At 37.0% G+C, this 22894-nt stretch overlaps 1 protein-coding gene across 1 annotated transcript in view; it reads left to right on the forward strand.

The window, feature by feature from the left end:
- Positions 1-10009: 10009 nt before the first annotated feature.
- The window catches only part of PSMA5 (proteasome subunit alpha 5), a 14066-nt gene continuing 1181 nt past the window's right edge, over positions 10010-22894 (forward strand). The window contains exons 1-8 of the mRNA XM_015831652.1: positions 10010-10195; positions 12224-12290; positions 15624-15750; positions 16423-16490; positions 17490-17597; positions 17698-17756; positions 20495-20597; positions 21342-21428. Of these exons, the coding sequence (XP_015687138.1) occupies positions 10167-10195; positions 12224-12290; positions 15624-15750; positions 16423-16490; positions 17490-17597; positions 17698-17756; positions 20495-20597; positions 21342-21428 (648 nt within the window). The 5' untranslated portion in view covers positions 10010-10166. The remainder of the gene's footprint in view (positions 10196-12223; positions 12291-15623; positions 15751-16422; positions 16491-17489; positions 17598-17697; positions 17757-20494; positions 20598-21341; positions 21429-22894) is intronic.

Genomic DNA, 22894 nt, shown 5'->3' on the forward strand with positions numbered 1-22894 from the left:
CTATCCACAGTTCCCTCACTTTGTAACCCTTTTACTGACAGTGAAATGTTTTTCTGGCATATCAGAGATATTCTGTGGGTTCAATAATAATTTATGTTTGGCCTGATAGTGGTGTTTCTACCCAATCTATATAGTTTTTCAGCTAGCTCTTGAGCATAAGACTGCATCAGACTATCTTTTGGCAATTAACTTCATAATATCATGAAATGCAACTTAACAAAGATTTTAAAACTGTCCCCCAAAACAAAATAATTTCCTAAAGATCAGTAGTGGCTCCATATTATAATCTTCCCTCAAGGAGAAGCTTTCCATTAGGAATGCCTTTGTTAAAGTTAGTCCATAGGAAATTAATATTCAAAGGATAATCCTGTCTCAATAAGCAAGATAAATTCAGAGCTCATAAAATACTGGACTTTGTCCATTCAGGTTTTAAGCATTAAAACTAGAAACGTGCATTATGTCTGGAACCTTATTTTTAGCTCGTAATATTTACTCATGTTATATGCTAAGAATGTCCTATGCCAGTTAAAAGTCACTTGCTATGTTTTAAGCCAGATAAGTTTCCTAACACTTTACAGACCTGATATACAATGATATATTTGTGCAATTGTTAAGTTCATAAACATGTAATTTAGAAGAAATATTTCCTTTTATTAAAAAAAGTCTTCATATTTACTTTAATTTTGTGCTTAATGTAGTGTATGAGCAAAGCTAATGTAGAGTTCTTGGTCCTCTCAGAGCTTGGTGGTTTACTTGTATGTGTTTCATTACCCAACTGCTTGCATTGATGATGTTATCTAGTTGGGTAATGAAACATCTTCAAACAAACAACCAAGTTCTGAGAGCACCAAGAACCCCACAGTTCAATCCTGAGCTATACATATTTTTTTCTATTAAAGCCATTAAAACTATTAAAGCCAATATTAAGCTCTACTAAGTTGTGATTAGCTATTATTTTTATTTTTCCAGATCTCTCGAAACTGACTAGTAGTATACTTTATTGGCTCTTTTATCTTCTCATCTGCTATTTTAAATTATTTATTTTACAGTACTGATGCTAGTATTTTATTCTGATCCTCAAAAGTTATTGTCAGCTATTCTGGGAATGTACTCCAGGAGTGAAATATAAATGCTCTAATTACAATACACAAAATAGCATGTAGGCCCATATAACTAATGTTATGTTCACACATATTAATCACAACTGTTAAACTACAATATAAATAATATGAGATTAAAATATTAAGATAAATAGGAATTAGTTCTACCCATTTTCACATCTGGAAGGATACCTGTATGCTTTCTCTAGTTATTCATGTATTCAGCACCGTACAATGCTGAAAGCAGTTTCAGAAATCATACATATGGTCATGTCTAGAAGCCAGCATTCAGTTGGGGGATTTAGGGACATACAAGTCTATTCCTTATGTAGTTCCTTAGCCAAGAAAGGTATCAGTATTTCTGTGATAGTTCTCCTTTGCTTGAATATTTTTCTTTAGCTTTTAATCGCCATACAGATGGATAAGAGACTCTGAAGTACTGCTGTTTTCTATCCCAGGTAATAGAATTATAGTATTAATGTGATACAATTTTCTAGGTAAAATAATTTAAATGAAAGTAGATTAGATAAGTATATAGGTTTCCAGTGTGCATTTGATCTACTGTTTAGCTGATGCAATATTAAGAATAGCATCTTTTTCCGGCAAGTCCCATAAGTATTAATAGCTTATGTTTATTTTATCTAAAAACTATTTTTTGATAATAAATTGATATTCACAAAGTATTTGGGGAGAATAAAATTGCATTTTAGTACAAAAGTTAAATTATAATGTCTAGATATGCAAGTATAAATTCCAAGCAATTCCCATAATATCTTTGCAAATTTTGTCACAGTATTTTTTTGAATTAAAAGAAAAAAATGTATTTAACTGTCAGACCAAAATATTAGCCGAAGAAGAAAACAGTGTCTAGAATGCTTTTCAAAAGTCCATATTTTAGCAACATTATTCATCTTTGTAAAGATTGGTAGAGTTTGCAAAATATATCACAATTCAGCAATTTTCAAAAAAATACAGGCAAATAAAATTATTAGTTCTGTTTTGTCATTTATTAGGATACTCACCAGGCCTGTTTCCAAAAGATGTTATTTCTTCCATATTGCCAGCTCATGTCATCCTTTAAAAGAATAGCAGCTTCAAAGCAGAATTTGTTTGCCAAGTTTATCTTGATCACTTTCAGAGATTCCTTGTAGCAACAATTATGGATTGTCCTCCATATTTTTAAGAATCCCACTTTTCAAAGTTGTGCTAATAAAAAATAAGGTGTTCAGTCTGTGATTATTTCATGTTACTGTTTAGAATATATTTCATCCAAGCTTTATTCATTTATTAATAAGAATTAATAAGTATTCATTAATAAAATCTCAGAAAGTTGTGATATTTTATCTTTTTAAGTTAAATGATATTAGAAATAAAAAAAGCAGTTTGAACATTTGCAAAGATGAGGTTGAGGTTAGTCATTGCTGTAACTTGCTTTAACTAAGAGTGTAAGCAGGAAGTTGCTATTCATTTCCCAGGGAACCTTTGAAGATAACATGTGAACTACTAATAAACAAAGCAGGTTTCTCATCACATACTGATGTTCATGAAAATATATCTTATGTAGCAAAACTTTTTGTTTCTGCTAAAATTATTTTACTCTTTAAATTAGATGCTTTGAAAAATTACATAAAATAATTCTCTAAGTAGGATTTATAGTAATCCTGTTAGCAATATAATACCTTATAAACAGCACACCATACTGACACAGGGGGAAGTTGTGTGATTCCCCACACATGTATCAGATTTGTCTCAGTGCAGATATTAATTCTCTAGAGCAGGGGTTTAAAACTCAATTTCACTGAGGGCCGCATCAGCACTACGGTTGCCCTCGGGGTGTGTGTAGCCAGAGTGGGTGCAGCCTACTGGGTGGGCGTGGATGGAGTGGGTGTGGCCTACTGGGTGGGCATGGCCAGTTCTACATCATTCGCGTCAAGGGTGCCTGTGGGGGCCTGGGCAGGAGTGGGACAGATCTGAGGTTCTCTAGCAGAAGGGGGTGGGACTGGGGCAAGTGCCAAGATGGCCACCACAAAATTGTACATTGGCTCCCGGCTGGCCTGGGCCAGGGCCAAGGCAGCGGGGGCCGTTCCCTCACTGTTTCCAGGATGGCTTCGCGGGCCACATGAAACCACTTTGTGGGCCGCATCGGGCCTTGTGTTTGACATGTCTGCTCTAGAGCAGGTGTGTCCAACCATGGCCTACAGGCTGCATGCGGGCTCTGGATAGCTAGCAATGTAGCCCCACAAGATCATAAACTTTTAATATGTGATTTAGATACAGTAACTACATTATATATTTTATTTGCGCCCCAAGACAATTCCTCTTCACTCAATGTGGCCCAGACAAGCCAAAAGGTTGGACACCCATGCTCTATAGCTTTTCTTGAAATGTGCAGATTTAACCTTACACATACTTATCCTGACTCAATGGGCCTTGTTTAGTAAAAGGCAGATATAGGTTAGTATTTCAGACATTAATAAAACTTTATTAACAACTTTCCATTAAATATGGAGCTGATTGTGATATACACAGTGTCAAACCATGTTTATCAAAGGAGAATTGTTTGATAAGTTATAGTTAGGTAAAAGTAGTTACATAGTTAAATCCTTTATCATTCTTTTAGCAGAATAAAGAATTTTATGAGCACATTAACAATTTTAACACAGTATAATACAATAAACTATGCCAATGGTTAAGTGGTAACAATCACACTTGAAATGGTAATCTGAAACTATTCCAGGGTCACCCCTCCTGGCCACATATTCTGGTTTGACCAGGATTGTTCTGGTTTTTTGCTCTATTGCAGGCTTTAAAAAACCCACTTCCTGGCAAATAGGACTGTACAGCTTGTCAGTCTGCATGACAGATTCATCCCATCTGTCATAACTAGCTTCCCCTTTGCCTGTGCAATTTACCACAGTCAAAGGGTGAGGGTGTTTAAATGTGTGTGTCCCCCTCTTTAGAGAGGCATGGAATTAGCAGTCTACCCAAATATGCCCCCTCTTTACCTGCACACAGGGAGATAAGCTTTGAAACAGTACTAAGATTCACACTCCCTGGCTGCTGATCATGATCTTTATCCTGGCTTGTCTGCTTGAAAATATGGTAAGCCTAAATGTTACCAAAATTGAATAGTATTTTTACCTGTCACACCAGCTTAGGCCTTGTTTGCTTTATTCCCAAACTTTCCTTGCGCCCATTCCTACAAACCCACATTTACTTTACTTCAGGAATTATGAAGGCGTTCCTATCTTCTTGTGGGGATCTGTAGGTTCTCCCTCATCCAGAAGGATAATCTGTCATCACCAAAAGGCCAAAGCCACCCTGCATTCAAGTGCTTCTCTTTCATTTTTGTGAAGTGAAAAAAAAGGCCCAAATCAAGCCTTGAACCTTTCAGACACAAATTCACAATTCTGCACTCTACACTGAATCCCAAATAGGACTTTCCCAAAAGAAACTCCTCCTTCTAAGGAAGTCTTCTTGCCCCATATTGTTTGGTAATAGTGTTGTGATTATTTCAGCTTCAGAGGAACACCAGATGTATTTGTTGTGATAAACATTAAGTATGGGTGTCCATAAGAGGGGAACAAGGCAGGGCAAATGATATCAAATATACTGTGATGTTATAACAATGTCTATGACATGACTGTGGTTTCTATCAAATACCTGTGAATGAGGAGATCATTTTCATTAGCCCGCTGGACAGAGGGGTTTTTACAACTAAATGGTAGCAAAGAGATGCCCCAACTATTTGCTACTACCGATATCTAGTTGTCATTCAAATTTTTACAATCTAGATCTATTTTGCAGTACTTATTATTTTACTGGAAAATTTGTTCATTACTCTTGACCCGAAGCAAAGGAAATAGCCAAAATAATAACAGATAGATATTTCATTTATTTATATTTTTAATCTACCATATAATAAATATACTGTGTGCAGTTAATGCTTTTAAACAATAACTGGAAGTTGAGATCAACAGGCCAAGCTGTATTTATGCCAGTTTATTTCAGTTATAGAGATTACAGTAGAGACAAGACAAATGACTTTCAGATTGTATATTGATTACAGCACTTGTCTGCTCTGCTCTCATGATTAAAATACATTCTAGCAGAATAGTGACATACTGGTAAAGTCAGAATGCTCTTTTGATGGGTAATTAAAAAACATTGATAGGATAATGGGTAGGGTGACTCAAAGGTTGTTATTATGTTCTGATTTTAATCTGTGGATATTAAATGAGAATTTCCAAGCCTAGGTAAGCGGCAATTATTTTTTACTGGCCACTTGATTCTTCTTTATCTTGTTATCCTATGCTAATTATGTTTTCTTTTTTATTGCAAATATTAAAATATTCTGGAAATGCTGTTTTAAACAAAAAAATAAAAAAAAACTATAGAATTGATTTTGAAAGCCATTCAGGGTCTCTCTGATCTTCCTTCATCTGTTATTCTTTATTTTCTAAATCATATGTGAAGTATCATTAAATAATACAAAAATATGAAATAAATTGAAATTTTGCTTTCTTGGTGTAGATTCTTAAATACAGCAAATTCACAGATGTTAATAAGAAAATTGTGACTTGAATATTCAAGTACATTATCATAAGGTTTATTTTTCCAGTGAAAAAGAAATATGTGAGACTGTTACACAAAAGATGTTTTTATTTTAAAAAGCTTAGTTACGAATATATTTTTCCTCATTCTACAGTACTTCTATTCACACAAACATCTGAGGCACAAGGACAATTGCTTGCCTCATTGCATTCTTCTCTACCTAGCGACTTTTCTGCATTTGACTCAGTGGTGGGGTTCAAATATGTGAACAACTGGTTGTGTGGATGCCGCTTCCGGAAGTCCATTCTGGGCCTGGGCAACAAAAAATTAGTTACCAGTTCTGCCGAAGTGGTGTGAACCGGCTGAATCCCACCACTGATTTGACTGGAACTTGCATTATCTGCCAGCTAGAATGGCTGATCTTTGTGCTGGATGGAAATCATGTGAATTATAGTCCAATTTTTGTGCAGGTCAACAGATAGTGATGATTAAAAGATGCTTGCTTGGATGTTGAGTATGGTAATAGCAAAATCACAAGCCAAAATCCTACCTTTTATTCCTTGTTGATATATTTCTTTGGAGGGTTATTTGTAACCTGAGGAAAGAGCAACTTTGAAAAGTAAGGAAATGTAATTGAGATTGCATCTGTCTATGCTAAACCATTCTGGGTATTTAAAGCTAAAATTTGTCTATTACAATTTCTTGGACAATTACTATATATCTCAAGATAAGATGATACTGCATAGATTTTACATACGTTCCAGGGCATTTTTATTTTATTCAGAGAAAAAACAAGGAAGGACATATAGAACTGGACATACTCCAGTTCTTTCTCTGAGACTTTCTGAAAAGCAGTGTTTGGCTTTTTCTTAATGCAGAACATTAAATGTTTGGTAGATGCAATCAGTAGCATAAGATTTTATTATAGACTTCTATGTGATGTAATCTGAAACTCACTTGTGAATCGCCTTCTTTTAAATCACTGTTTAAGCCTTGGGCTTTACACCTCCAATATATTTCCTTATGTGATAGAACAGAGTCCCCTAGCCCTACTCTACTTATGGCTGGCTCAGCATTCCTCCCTCCTATATTTAGGGAACTAGAGCCATGAAATTAATGCCTGCATAAAAATAGTTTGTTTTAAGTTTTGCAAATTGGTCTCAATATAGTCCTTGTAGGAAGATGACCTACGCAAAACATTGATCAAATAGTTCAATGTGCCTCTTGCAGGGACCATACAAAATACACAAACATGTTTCTACTACCAGAAAGATCTAAGAGCATTATGAACCTGAACTTGAAGGTGTTGTTTGGATTTCAAAATAGTAGAAACAAAACTAATAGAAAATATACTATCTTCTGGCCAGCCCAATTCCAAAATGTTCAAGAAAGAGGTCTATGATTATGGCTATGTACTTCCTTGGTAGTAAGTCATGCTGAATGTAAGCTTTGATAGTCAGCAAATATTTATACTACCGTAGTAGGCTACAAAGCAGTTTTTCCAAATTGTAGCTTGGTGGCAGATGAAATCATTTCATTCAAGTGACAGGGGATGCTCCCACATGAGACTTTTTACACTACAATCACATTGTGACAAACACAGAATTGAACAAAAGAACTTGATCATGTTATTTTCTTTTTATGAACCGCTTGTTATTCCCATCAGTTCTTCTGCTTCTCCCCCTCCATTAAAGAAGGAAAGGCACAATAGTTTCACATTCTTTTCAAAAAGTAATGCTAGGAATAGTTCTCTGTAAAAATCCTCAAACAAGTGCAGTTCCTATTTGTATAGTATTGGTGAGATCCCTGGAATAATCCGTTTTATGACCACCTGGGCCAATCATTCTCTTTCTGCCACCCTATCTTATTGAATTGTTATAGGGGAAAAACAGGAAAATGCCACTCTGGGTTTCTGAGTGAATAACAGTATATAAATCTAAATAATACATGTTCACAGAAATATAGATACATGGATTCTGCAAAAAGCTCTACCTAGACAACTGAATCAAAGTATCTACAATTTCAGATGACACCTCTCCAATTTAAACCTTGGACATTTTCAGCTTGTCTTTTTAAGCAAGCAGTAGTGAATATTTTACCATATCGTTTTCTGACCCATGCAATGCACTACTGTGAAATGTAGGGCCCTTATTAATGAGGCCTCAATATTGTGCACAATACCCTAGCATCAGGGGTCAGTAGTTTTCTGCTGTTGAGGTCTATTTTGTATTAGTATTCTTGGCAGCCAAGCACAGGCTGTCAGCAAAGCCATGATGTAATGCCATTATAGAAGGCAGAGAGTGGAGGTTTTAATCAATTTCCTGCCATATTTAGAGATTTGTGGGACTTATACTTTCACTAATACATTGATGTATTAAGCTTATGAAAACATCTTTTTCTCCCTACTTCCTGCTGATTTTTGATATTTTTCCAACAAATTTGAGTGCTGTAAATGGGCTCCAAGGCCTGCAAAAGAGAAAGAGAGCGCACCCATGGTCAACAAGTAGGGTGGCTCATTTCTGCCCACCTATGTAAGGGTTATACAATGTTCAGCCCAAAGCTTTTATTTGGCTTCCACATTGCTTCTCAGCTATCACCAGTTTTTAGTAATTAAGGTAAAGTACGCATCTTGGGTTTTTTGAATGAATATAGGAAAGGGAAAAAGATTTCAGAAAAATACCTTTGCTATAAAAATTTATAATTTCAATTTTGCTCCATCCAGCTCCATCTACTTTGCTCATGAGTACCTCCCAACACATTCCATAATTCCACCTCTCCCACCTTATGGCTATTAATCTAAAAAAAAAACCCCTGCATTACTCCACACAAATGTTTGAAGCCTTCAACTAGAATTTTGTTTAGACAATAGAGTATAGGAATGATTACCAGGGACTACTTTGCTGTATACTTCAACACCAGCCTCTTTCCCTTTCTTTTTAAAAAAAGCAGGAGATATTTTAAAGAGGGAGTTAACGATTTTACAACTCTTAAGAAAATAGGAGGACTGTTCATGGGATTTTGGAAGGTAAGTAGTGACATTCAAGAAAAGGCTTATCTTATAGGAAACAAGAGCTTCCCCACTGCATACTCAGTTTGAAGGTTTTTGACAAGCACAAGTGGCCAAGGTTATGCAGCTGAAATATATGGAAACATGCAAAATTTGATCAGTAATATTTTGGGGTGACAATTGTTTATTTTACTATTGCTTTTCTCATCAGGATGTCACCTTTGAGACTTGTTTTGGAGGTATCTTCTGCACAGGTAATCTTTATTAGAAACTTGTTTAGCAACTGTTTGCAGTTACGTTGGTCTGTAAAGCAAAGCAAAGATGAAATAAGATCAAAAGAGCATAGTTTTACTTAGCAACTGCTTCATTTAATAGCTAAGTTGCCAACTGCAGTCATGAACAAGGATTACATGTAGTTCTTTTTGCTTTATAGCACCCTTGGTCCCTTCTTCGGTCAATTGCTTTGACACATCAGAACACCAAGTACTGCTAGTCTCATTAGCTTGGTTTAAGCCATCATTTAACTGTCATATGACATACAACATGAATTGAAACCACACAAACCATATATTTGTTTGGAACGGATGAAACACAGTATTGTCCTTCAACCACAATATATAGGCTGCAGTCCGGGAAGATAGTTCATTAATACTTTGAATATATTGGTCTCCGCCCGCCCTCCAAATGCTGCGTATTTTCAGAGTCGTCCTGATAAGCGGATCTTACCTGAATACTGAATCTCAATACAGGGTGAATGGGTAACCGTGACACGGGTGAGAGTACATCGTGTAGGATTAGGGTCTAAATCAGTGTTTCTCAACCTTGACAATTTTAAGGCATGTGGACTTCAACTCCCAGAATTCCACAGCCAGCAATGCTGGCTGTGGAATTCTGGGAGTTGAAGTCCTCATGCCTTAAAATTGTCAAGGTTGAGAAACACTGGTCTAAATATTAAAAATCATGAGCTGGTCCAAGTTTCATGCTTTAGTATCGCTACCGCTTATCGACAATTTTAGATAAAGATCGCCGCACTTTTTTTGCCCCCGTTAAATATTTAACTGTTAATTTATTTATTTACCAAAATAACGAATCATAACAGAAAGAGAGGCGAGGAAGTGGAAAATGTTACGATCGGAGAAACAAAACGAACTCATCAAACCCCCCCTGCCTCACTTAGTTTGTTCTCAAATCTTTACAAGGGCGGGATCGCTATTCCCCCTTAGACCATGGCAACCGTTAGCCAATCCCGGCTTGGTACGAACCTTTCCAGGGCCAATTGCACGATGGCATTGTGAGCTCCCGCTTCGGAGCTCTATTGGCTGGTTAAGCACGCGAGGCGTGCGCCGTGGAGTTTGACGCATGCGCGGTGTGGAGCGGCGGATGAAACCGGGTGCTCTGCTGACAGGGCCCGTAGCCGTCTCCGGACTAAAGTCGAGGACTCGAACGGGAAACCTCCGCGTCCGGCGCGCGCATCTCTCTTCCCTGGTGCTGCTGCAGCTGCTAGCATGTTCCTCACTCGCTCAGAGTACGACAGGTAAGTGCAGGCGGGACAAGCGGAAGCGCGGCCTGGGTTTGGCCGGGGCTGAGTCACTGCAGAAAGGCCTTCCTTTCCGACCGGCTCGTCCGAAGGCTTCGGAAGGAGTTGAAGCGACCTCCCTCCGCGAGCTCGCCGGCCTCTGCTCAAGGATCTCTAGTGGGGGTTATGGGCGCTTTTGGCTTTTTTTTTTTTTTTGGAAAGGAAGCACTTCGGTCGGACCTCGTGCCTAAATATGCCTGGGGACGGAGAACAGTTTGCCCGCGCGGAAAAAAAGCCCGTCTCCTCGTATGAAGTTTCCCTGGAGGAGGTGCCCCTTCTTGGGCTGTCCCGCAAAAGCTTTTCGCCGGCGGAAAAAGTAGCTTTACTTAAATCAGGGGTAGGCAACCTTGGCTCTTTTATGACTCGTGGACTTCAACTCCCAGAATTCCTGAGCCAGCTCTGCTGGCTCAGGAATTCTGGGAGTTGAAGTCCGCGAGTCATAAAAGAGCCAAGGTTGCCTACCCCTGACTTAAATGGAAGTGCTTAAAATTTAAGCACTGTGGCGGTAAAGAGATTTTATGTGTATTTGAAACAGTAACTTTAAAACAAGTTTCCAATTTATATTAGATTAGTTTATAGTGGGTAGCTTTAGATAGATTTGGGAGGATGAATGTTTAATCCTGTAATCAGTTCTGGGAAGTCCGGGGGGGGGAGGTTAGGGGGGGGCTGGGGCTGGGAGGGAGTATAGAAGTAGAGTTAATAGTATTGATTAAAGGGGAAAGTAGGATACATTAAAAGAATAATAGATTATTTATATGTGTAACTGAGTTAATTATATATGATATAATTTGAATTGTATAAGTACGATTTTGTTTTGATTAATGGATGGCCTTGCCACCATGTTAAATAAAAACCAATAAAAATTTTGTTGAGAAAGAAAAGAAAAAAAAAAGTTTCCAATTAAGGTTTATTCTGAATACTTAATTTCGGTTTGCTCATTCTTTGTAGGGTGCTTGTTCATAGATTTTCGATTTGCCTTAACTATGTCTGCTAGTTACTGGATAAAAGAAAATAGGAGGGGTTGTGACATTTCTCAAGTTTTATTAGTCAGAAATCGGATTATTCCGATCCTTTTGAATGCTTTTGCTACCGGTAATTCGTTAAAGCATTCTTACTCGCAGCAGACTGGGCCTAATTGTGTTGTGAGATTACTGTGTATTCAAGGCCAGTACATTTCCTTAGTCATAATGATGATCCTCAAACTTTTGCTTTCGGTTGTGCTTATCAGTGATTGGACCAGCTGACTGAAATCAACTATTGTAATACTTCATTGTTGAATAAACTACTACACAGTAGAAAAACTATGCACAGATATATTTTTAGAATGATACTTATGCAAACTAATACATGGACAGCCAAATAAACTTTGCCAAGTACTTTTGGCAATACCTGGTGATATTTATCAAGAAGAAAAAATTTAATTTGGTGGTGACTTTAATAAATCATTTCATACATTTAGTTTTTGCTCACATTTTGCAATATCTTAAACCCCCAGTTTCTACTGTCACTGTTTTGTTTCAAGTCATGTGTTGACTTAACAAACTTCTTAAAATTGGGATATCTTTACATTCTTGAGAAAATAAAAAAAATCTGAGAAGTTTGGAGTTTAAAACTTACTAGACCGCTAAATAGAATGCTGCCTATTTGGGGAAAGAGGGGTTTCTCCTCCCCCCTATATTAGTGGATTTTTTTTGCTATAAAATGTAAGATATTTAAGATATGAAGATTGAATAGCTGCTACAATAGATAATACATACCGGTACCTGTAGTTGCCAGGTCTGGAAGCTGTTATATCTTTCATGAATTTATCCTGTTTTTCTCTGAAAACACCCTTGTTGGTTATTTGCAACAAATCTAGTTCAGCTAGAAAAATATTTTGTCTTTCTGTCTTTACTTGAAACCAAACTTTATTGCATAAGTCTGATTCAAAATCTAAATTCTAGTAAATGTTCAGTGTGACTCTTGATTCTTTCCTTTCTTTTGCAGAGGCGTGAACACTTTTTCACCAGAAGGAAGATTATTCCAAGTGGAATATGCCATTGAAGCTATCAAAGTACGTTTGAAACTATTGTGCAAAAACTGTTTCATAGAACTGGATGGACTGGAATGGGGGAATCTCAGAACAGTGAATGAAGATTGAGAATACAGTTTGAGAATAGTGTTTGAGCAATACTATCCAATTCTTCTGCACTTTCTTTGAAGTAATGCTGAGGTAGCTTTTGCGCAGTCATAATAATTGTCCTACTTTCCTTGGTTGAGACTGGCAGTGTTGCGTGCCATATTCTTTAACTTACCCAGTCGCATCTAATGGAATCTCTGTGAAATGTTAAACTAATGTAAATAACTGGGGTAATTTGATGGATCCTGTTGAAAAATGCTCAGAAATCAGTTGTTTAACATTTTGTACACAATATTTTGAATTCAGTTTCATAAGAATAAGCTACTTATATTTCTTTATATCTGAATATGGTATGGTTACTGAAACAAAGAGAAAAATCATTTCCCAATTTGATTATATTGCTTGATTTTAGTAAGCAATTTAGTATGCCGCAACAGGAACATCAAGTTATATTGCATTGAGAACCAGTCTGCTGTAGTGAGTACAGTGTGGACTAGGATTACGGTGATATAGGTTCATGTTGTTACTAAACTATGGAGGTTCACTGTGTGACTTTGGGCCAAACAGTGCAGCCTAACTCATGGTTGTAAGGGGAAACATTAAGAGGGATTGCTTTATACATAACCTGAGCTTCATAATTCAGAAGAAACATTTAAAAGATGGGATGATAACAGTAACTACTGGAGGCTTTGAAATTCCTGCAAGGGTTCTTGTGGTTAGAGGAAATGTTATCTTTTCAGTGTATTGCGTGTTAGTTTTCTTTGCATGCTTCTTGTTCTGTCATAGCATCCCCATGGTCACATGAAAAAAATGTGGGCACTTGGCAATTGGCATGTATTTAGAACAGTTGCAGCATCCTGGGGTCATGTGATAACCATTTCTGACCATCCCAGGTGCCTTCTGACAAGCAGAGACAGTGGGGGGAAGCCAGATTTGCTTAATGAATGTGTGATTTGCTTAATAACTGTGGCAAAAAATCATAAAATCAGGCATAGCTCACTTAACAAATGCCTTCCCTAGCAATGGAAATTCTGGTCCCAATTATGGTTGTAGTGTCGACTACAGTCACAATGGACTACCTGTGGGGTTATTTTTGGCATGGTGACAGTGCTATTATTTTGCACTGAATATAACTAAATTCAGCTTTCCTTATTCTGAACATAGCTGCACATGAATGATTAGTAGACAATCTTTAAGCATTCCATTAGACTTTCCCAAATGGGCCAAATGTAGCAGATTTAAGTGTGGGGATGTCTTAGAACCACTTGAAAAATGTCTATGGATTAGCAGGAAAGTTATCATGTCCTGGTCTACTTTTATTGCCTGAGAGCTTGGGTTGGAGTGCACAATGTTTTGAATTGGCTAGTCCATGTCAGAATTGTAGACCCCTATATATATCTGTAAAAAAAGAGGGGGGGGGGGAAAGCAAATATTCTGCTGTTTGTATGCAGCTTAGTATACTAAGTATTGATTCATCAGTGCCTACAAGTTTAATTAACAATGATATGTACGTAGTTCCTTGTTAAAGCTACCAATGAAGAAGAAGGACCAAGGACCCCTTGTTAGAGCTACTTGTCTCTCTGAGAAATTGATGACAAACATGATTGACTATAAACTATTCATAGCTGGTATTATGAACATCTTATCTGTTGATTCAAAGTCATAATGATTTAAACTAATGCATGCTATTCATTAATATTTAAAAATACGCTTATTTTAAAATAGTTTGTATCTGTGCTATAGGGCCTTTTTCAGAGCCAAGCCAGGTCCTTATTGTTCTGAAGATAATTGAGTTTAACATCAAAAAATAATAGTTGCAAATATCTGAAGCAAATTATACTGCTATGAGAAGATGCATGATATATTTTTATACAAAATGATCTTGGGGATTTCTTGAATGGGATGAACTTAATCATATAAGGGCTTGACAGGACTTATTGTATGTATTAAAAAAGAATTGATTATCAGATCATGGAATGGGACAACTTGCTGCGACCAGTTCAGTGTGGCCGGCTCACCACTGCCAAGTCGCCTCTGCCAACAAGTCACTGTAGGACATCTCCACACAGCCAACTTGCCACGGGGACAATTCTCTGCAGGCGGCTGGAGGGAGAGCTGGGTGAGTGAGCAGGTGTGCAGAGTGGCAGCAATGGCCAGGGGTGTCCTATTTTCACACACCCCGCTGCTGCTGGCACTGCTGCCGCCAAGCTCCAGGCTGAAGAGGCCTGGAACAGCAGCAGTGGGTGGGGCAGGCATTCCATTTTCACACACCCTGCTGTAGCTGCTGCAAAGTCCTGGAGCTCAGGGTGGTGGGGTGGGTGAAAATAGGACGTGCCCAGCTGCCGCCCACCTAGCACACTGCCAAACTGCCTGAACTCCCATCCCCATTGCTGGTCAAATTCCGAACAGCCAGAGCTCAACATAGTAGCAGCGGCAGCAGGGTGTGTCAAAATGGGATGTACTGGCCTCTGAGACCTCACTTGCTTGCCTGCCTGTCCGGCTCTCCCTCCAGTGGGAAGCCACCGCTGTGCCCACCTATCTGCCTGCCCACCCAGCTTTCCCTCCTGCCGGTTGTGGCAAATTGTCCCTGCGGTGAGTTGGCCGTGTAAAGTCTTGTGGCAACTTGGCAGTGATTTGGCAGAGGTGGCTTGGTGAGCTGGCTATGCCAAGTTGTCATAGACCCACCAGATCAATAGGTACAGTTAGTGCAATTTGTCACATGTCACATATTGACTTAGGATGAGAGACTAGTAACAGTGAATGAATGGTAAAAAGTTTTTCTCCCTGATCCATGATAATCAAAGATGGTCCAATTATTAGCATACCTGCAGTTTGAGAACAAAACATTGACCATTGATTTAAATGTTTCCTCTCCAAAGCTGCCCTTTCTCCTTATTTTATATAAACGTAATGTCGAGGGAGTTGTTTGAGAGGGTTTTGCCATTATTTGCCATGATGTATCTGTTATTGCACAATATGTCCCTATAGAAACAGTTTAAGAACTTCTGTGAAGGTCTAGAATCAAAATTCAGCAAGTTCAGACTTGACATACCTGGGTAAATGAAAATATGCTCTAAATTTTCCTTTTCCTCTTTGCATTCTGGGTTTTGGTTGCATCCAGCATACATCCTATTTCTTTAATACTCTTCTGAAATTCTGCATCTGACTATCATAGACTGTACATACTGAGTATTTCTTAGATTGTATAAAGCAAATCCACAGTTTTAAAAAAGTGTTTAAAATGGTTTTTTTTATTATTTTTGTTAGCTTGGTTCCACAGCAATTGGAATCCAGACATCAGAAGGAGTTTGCCTGGCTGTGGAGAAGAGGATTACTTCCCCACTTATGGAGCCAAGCAGTATTGAGAAAATTGTAGAAATTGATTCTCATATAGGTAAGAATGAAAGCTAATTCTTAAGAAAATTCTGCAGTGTAATTGCAATATGGATATGATTAAACTTCTTTCTTTGGTGGTCTTCTAATTCCTATAATATGAGCTTACATGTAGACTTCCTTTGGTGTGAAATTAATATTTACGAGTAATGATCATTGGGTTTCTGGGCTTGAAATTAGCACAATATAGAATCAAATGTAGAAATCAGAAGCAACTTGCTTCTATATGACCTCTCTAATAAAAGTTTGTCTCCAAATATAGAAATTGGAGAGCTAGGAATTGCAGTGTGTGCTCTTGATCCCCAGCCAACTCTTCTGTTGGAAGCTCATTGATTGACCTCTAATGTTAGCTTGTCCTCTGTACTTGAGACCATTTTTTTAAATATAATCACATACACACCTCTGATGAGAATTGGAGCTGGAGTTCATTTATATCTACCTTTCTCTGTGCTTAACATTAATGTTAACTATTTTAATATAGCCGTGAACAATGGTATTGTCTAACCAAGTTAATTTGATTTTCAACTTTTACAATTTTTAGGAGTATCAATATGCATGTGGATGGATGATTAAAAATGCATTGTTTATTTGAATGTTCATCAGTCAGTCATTGGTGTCTCACACGGATCAGTGCTGAGGCTGGTACTTTTTAATTTGTATCTCTCTTTTTCAGGTTGTGCAATGAGTGGCTTGATAGCTGATGCAAAGACATTAATTGACAAAGCAAGAGTTGAGACACAGGTAAAACTCAAATACTGATCTTTGTAAATCTTGCTTTTCTCCCACATTTTTTTAAAAGAAAATTAGTTATTCACTCACATTTAAAACAAATATGGCAGCAGAACTGCAGAAAACAAATTAAATTTCATGTGAAAAGAATATGTAGAATTCAAGATGGATATGAGAAGGTGAAAATAAGATTCCATTACTGTACATCCCTCATTCTTTTTTGTCACTAATTATTTACAATTACATGAATATTAGAAGAACGTGTGATGTCAGAAAATGCTCTACTGTCATGGCTCTCTCTGAACTGAGTTTGACAACATTGTAATAGTCTTATTTCTCTTTTAAAATTCTCTATCCAATAAAGAAAAAGAACATGTAAAACTTAGGGAATAGGTACATTTAGGGCACCTAAATTATTTTCCAAATAATCTTTAACTTCATAATTTCAGGACCCTGCTTGCTATGGATGTGTGGGTAAATTGAAAATGCGTTTCAGTGAATGATTTCCATAATCTTTGCAAGTTACATCCTTGGATCAAAGAGCTCTTTCAAATCATGCTTAACAGTACATAAATCATTTTTCTGTGAGTGGTTTCTGCACAGATGGCAAAATATTTAAGCTACTCAACTGTGGAATATTGATTATATGATTGTGGTTGTGAGATTAGCTTCCTTTCATGTAATAAGCTACAGTCTGCATAGGAATTGCTCATGGTAGAATGCTTCCCATGTGGTTGGAAGCATTTAAAAGAACTTTAAGCTTGAATTGAAAATACAGACAGTATTATTCATAGCACATATCTACTCTAAAGGGAGTAACAAATTAGCCATGAATCATAAATCTTGCCCCTTATTGTGTGTTCTTTGTACCACATTGCAGTTGGTTTGCATGATAGATAATCCTTTGTCTTATGGTTGTAATTTTGGCTTAAGTTTATTTGGATGCAGATTCTATATGTACTGAAGAAGTGTATCTTTCATGAAAAGAGATGTCTCTTTTTATCATCTCAGAATCACTGGTTTACGTACAATGAAATCATGACTGTGGAAAGTGTGACACAAGCTGTGTCCAACTTAGCATTACAGTTTGGAGAAGAAGATGCTGATCCAGGTGCAATGGTATGTATGTCAATTATTTGTTAAATGTCCATTGTTGACAATTGCATTATTCAGTTAGTGGGTCATTAAATGCCTGAATCCTTCTATGATTTCATTCTAGTCGAGGCCATTTGGTGTGGCGTTACTTTTTGGAGGAGTCGATGAAAAAGGACCACAACTGTAAGTTGGGTTTTGTTTCTTCACTCTCATTATTTATGTGTTTAAATCCAGACTACTTATCACTGCTGAGTTAGAAGACAGTACCATAGAGTTCTACATAATCAACTTAGAAATCAAGGAGAATGTCAGTAGATGAAGACTGGATTGGGTGGTACAAATTAACTTTTACAATCTTTATAGGACAGGGGTCTTCAAACTTGGCCCTTTTATGACTTGTGGACTTCAGCTCCCAGAATTCCTCAGCCAGCCTGGCTGAGGAATTCTGGGAGTTGAAGTCCACAAGTCATAAAAGGGCCAAGTTTGAAGACCCCTGTTATAGGAGCTTCCAAATTCTCTTGTGCTAGTATCTGTCACCATTATTTAAGATACAAAAATACTGCCCAAAAAGCAAAGGTGTATACATTTTCATAGTGAAAGCTATATTAATAATTATAATCCAAAGATTTTTCAGTGTTTGCAAGGACACAGGTGTAAAAATATGATAAATTTGATTTTGATATGAGGGCACAAACTCCTTGTATCTATCATTAAGGTTGAAAAACAAGAAATTCAATGATTCTTCTATAGATACATGCCCCAAAAGCAGTTTGAATGGCACTTTATACGGAATATGACTTCTGTATAAATACAAAACCTCTGATAATGCAAAATTCAAGGAAAATAAAGAGAAGGAGTAAGTTTCCTTTCTTGTTTCAGAAGAACTGGCAGACTCCAAGGTAATCTAATATCTGTAATCTTCTGTGGCATTCCTTAGGTGGTGTTTAACGGAGTCCTTGTAACTAGAAGCACTTCAAAGTTCCAAGCACATTTTAAAGGAGAACGTTGCCCTAAATTTCATAGTGGAAGCAGCTCAGCTAAGAGTGCAAGAAATGCTTGAGAATGAGGAAGGGAAAGCTATTAACCATCTCCAAAAGGAAAAAAAACAATCCAAAATTGTAAAATAACATTAAACTTTTATGTCTGCAGTTTTTTTAAAAAATAATTGTGGTCATTAACCAGCACAGTTTACTTTATACAAACAAAATACATTTAGATTGCATTTTAATAAACTCAAGATTTCTTTCATCTTTAGGCTGTCTTTTTTCATCTCTTATCTTCAATTTTTTCTTCAGTAATTAAACACAGTTTCATGATAAGAGGAAATGATAGTTGACACCAACTATTCAATAACAAAATGTTCTTTGTTAAAACAAGCATATGAGAAATGGTACTTATTGCACCATAAAGATGTATTTTAAAGAACATGACCTGTTATAGTTTGTAAAATGTTTTATCAGTTGCTGAAATTTATTAAATGGCTGCAAGAAAATAAGGTAATTTATTTCAATTCTGAACCATTCCTAAAGATTTTTTTTTTTACTATCAATGTATTTCTATAAGAATTCAGTTATGCTTATAGAGATTTCGGTTCACACAGTTATATTACTGCCTTCCGTGCCATCATATTTATTAATTTAGTTTAACGTGCTTGTGGACCAATCATTGAGCTGCTAGATAAAAATCCAGCAACCTGTTTTTCAATAGATAGTTTTTATAAAATCATTAATATGGTTTGTAGAATTATAGGTGTACAAGTAATTGCATGAGCTCTAAGAACTTAAATCCTAAAGAAAGCTTCAAAAATCTGAAAAGTGCAAAAAATAGCAAGGAGATTAAATTCATAGGAGTCTTTTAGAAGAAAGGAAGGGCAGTGATACTCGCTTATTCACACTATATACTTGGCCAAAGGGGGGGGAAATTGGCTATAGAAAGTGTAAAACTAATTTCTGCAGCCCAATCTTGGTCATTTTAATAAGTAAAAGGACAAATCTAACTTCAGTTTTATGTTTTTTAGACAACAGATAAATAGAGATTGATATGATTTGATTGTGTGTGAGAGAAAGAGGGGGAGAGGAAGAAAGCTAGAATGAGAGAGAAGGAGAATTTAATACAGGTGATTTTTTTGTGGCTATTAAAAGAACAGGAAACATCCTAAACATTTGCATCCAAAGTGTCCTTTTTTTTCTTTTGTATTGAAGCATTTCTTCTCATCTGGCTGAGTATATGATGCCTTCTTGGCAGGTTCTCATTTAAAAGAAAGCCAAGGCAGATGAATCTAATTCACCATGCAATATTTTCTGGCTCTAAGCCATGTAGTAGAACTGTGGCTATCCCTACTACTTTCCCAAATTTGTTGGATGTAATCATTTGATTATGATATGCACATGTGTGCCTACACAATCTGTTTCTAGTCAAATATAACTCATAGAGCAGAGATGGCAAACCTTTTAGAGACCGAGTGCCCAAACTGCAACCCAAAACCCACTTATGCATCGTCGGGTGCCGGATGGGTGTGGCCCATTGGCTGGGTGTGGCCCATTGGCTGGGCGTGGCTGCCGTGGTAACGGCAGATGGTGGGACTAAAAAGTTCAACCAATCAATTCCAACTTTGCAAGATCTTTTTTCCCCCCGCAAGAAGTTGAAATTGACTGATTGAACCTCTTTTTTTTTTTGCACATGGCAGCGGGGGCCTAAAGCGAAAAGGTTTTATTAAAAAAGGTTTTATAAAAAGGTTTTATAAAAGGCCTAGGACTGGGGCGATAGCAGGCGTACCTACAGAGAGGGCTCTGAATGCCGCCTCTTGCACCCGTGCCATAGGTTCGCCATCACTGTCATAGAGTAAAGCTTCAGATTTTATCAGTGATCTGCATAGCTCTTGATGGTTTATTCATTTTCCTATCTTTTATTTATGCATGTAGATTTCATATGGATCCTTCTGGGACTTTTGTACAGTGTGATGCAAGAGCAATTGGATCAGCTTCAGAAGGTGCACAAAGCTCACTGCAAGAGGTTTATCATAAGGTGAAAATCCATTTTATTTGGCCTTGCTCCTTGATGTAAGCAGAGAGATAAAGAAACTAAGTGTGACTTTTATTGTAGCAGTATCCACAAGATCCTGTGTTTGGTTTTAAAACAGTTGTAACTTTAATACAGTGTTCTAGAATCACCTGAGTTATCTTTATGCTTGTCATCAATATACTTTAAGCAGTTTGAAAAGTGTCATTACCTATGGCATTTTGAATATTTTTTCAACATATTTATAGGCTTCTGGTATCTAAATTGGTTTTGGATCTGAGAAGTTCACAGGAGTAGAACCTTTTATAGAAATATCATGAAAAGAAATTTTGAGATATTTTAAATTAAATCTGCTTTCTTAACTAACAAGTCAAATTAGTAATTTAATCTCATGCCTAAACAAGAGCTTGTATTGTCTTTAGATAAATATAACATGTTAGTTATGATATGAATGATTGAAACCTGAAGTTCTCAATCATAAAAATATTTTTGCAATGGTGAACTGCATCCAATTGTTGAGACAGATTTCTATGAATACTTTTCCATCAAAGAATTGAGATTTATGTAAATTCAGTTTAGGCTAGCATGTGGAGTAAGAGCACTGTCCAGTCAGTTTTATATATATCATTTTGTATAATGGCTTACTAATTTAGCATTTGTATAATTTAAGAAAATTATCCAATCAGTGTGATAACTACGGCAATCTGGTGCCTATCATATCAGCCTTAAGTTTCATGATTTCTCTCACAGTCAATGACATTGAAAGAGGCAATTAAGTCGTCCCTTATAATTCTAAAACAAGTTATGGAAGAAAAGCTGAATGCAACTAACATTGAGGTATGTTAATCCATTTATTAAAGGTTTTCCAACTATGTCCACGTTAAAGGAATTTCATCACAGATATTGAAGTAACTTAGATTTGCTATGGATCATATATTATGTCCCAATTCTTTTTGGGTAGGATTTTAGGATCCTAAAAGTTGCATATTTGGCTCTGCTGCTTCAGTGTTGATATTCCTGAGATTAGATTGTTGATATCTTTGTAATGAAATAGTGACCCATATACTTAACTTCTTAACATCTGCATGGCAATGGAAAGATACTTTACTGCCGTAGTAGCAAAAATTAATGTGATGTGAATAAACAAGAGTACTTAAAATCTTAAAAACTAATACTAGTGATTCAAGTTCCATCTAATTCAGGAGTGTCAAACTGGTGGCCTGCAGGCTGGATGCATCACGTGCAGGCCACGCCTACCCTGGCTCCATAAAGGCAAAAAACATTGTGATACATCACGTGACGTGATCAAGTTTGACACCCGTGATCTAATTCAATGTTCTATTATAGTGGTCCCCAACCTTTGGGGCACCAGGGAATGCTGCCTGCATTCCGCATATGGAGCTTTGTTTGTTTGTGCGGCTCAGTTTTTAGCATGCTGCTGACCGGTGCAGGTCCACGGACCTGGGGTTGGGGACCCCTGTTCTACTAACTAGACAATTAGATAGGAATGTGGATAGGTGCCTAATTTAAAAACAGAAAACTTTCTGTTCCCCAACAGCTGGAATTGAGAGATGTACTGCTTTGATATCAGAAATGCCATATAATTGTTTTTGATGAATTAAGGTTGAGGACATCCAAACATGGTCAGGGTAAGAAACTCAGGAGCTAGAACATATTGCAGCCATGGAACAAGGCTGTGGAGTCTAGTGCCCTTAGGTGATCTTTAAAAAAAAGCATATCAGATCTTATTCAAACATGAATAGTAGCATATCAAATCTTATTCAAACATGAATAGTATATCACTTGGAAATGCCAAGGCTGAAGGTTATACTGGGAAGTCAAAGAACCTTCCCAAAGAATATATTGGAAAACCACTTCAATAAAGCTGCCAAGTAGCTTTATTGCAATGGTTTTTAGGAAATTGGATGTATGCAATGTTGAATGCGGCCACTGAGGGTAGCCTTAAGACCAACAAAAATTGAGTGAATTGCATAAAGGTGTCAGGAAATTACTAAAGCGGAGGGAGTTGGAACTAAAATGCTGTGATTACACTGTACAACGTAAGCTTAACATAGTGGTCTCTCTCCAAAACAGAATTGTGTCTTTTGATATAACACAACAGATGGAATATTTGGGCTCTAGGAGATTTTTATTGGTGGATTCTTGATTGGCACCCAACTCTTCTCAGTACTATACCTTCCACCACCACTCCTTCTTTCCCCCCCCCCCCACTGATTATCTATATATTGGCTTGTTTCTTGCCATGATGATCTTTAAACATTAGATTACCAATGCATTTCTAT

The sequence above is a fragment of the Protobothrops mucrosquamatus genome, unplaced genomic scaffold, assembly GCF_001527695.2.
Source record: "Protobothrops mucrosquamatus isolate PMUCROS unplaced genomic scaffold, P.Mucros_1.0 scaffold_270, whole genome shotgun sequence".
In the NCBI taxonomy this organism is placed as follows: domain Eukaryota; kingdom Metazoa; phylum Chordata; class Lepidosauria; order Squamata; family Viperidae; genus Protobothrops; species Protobothrops mucrosquamatus.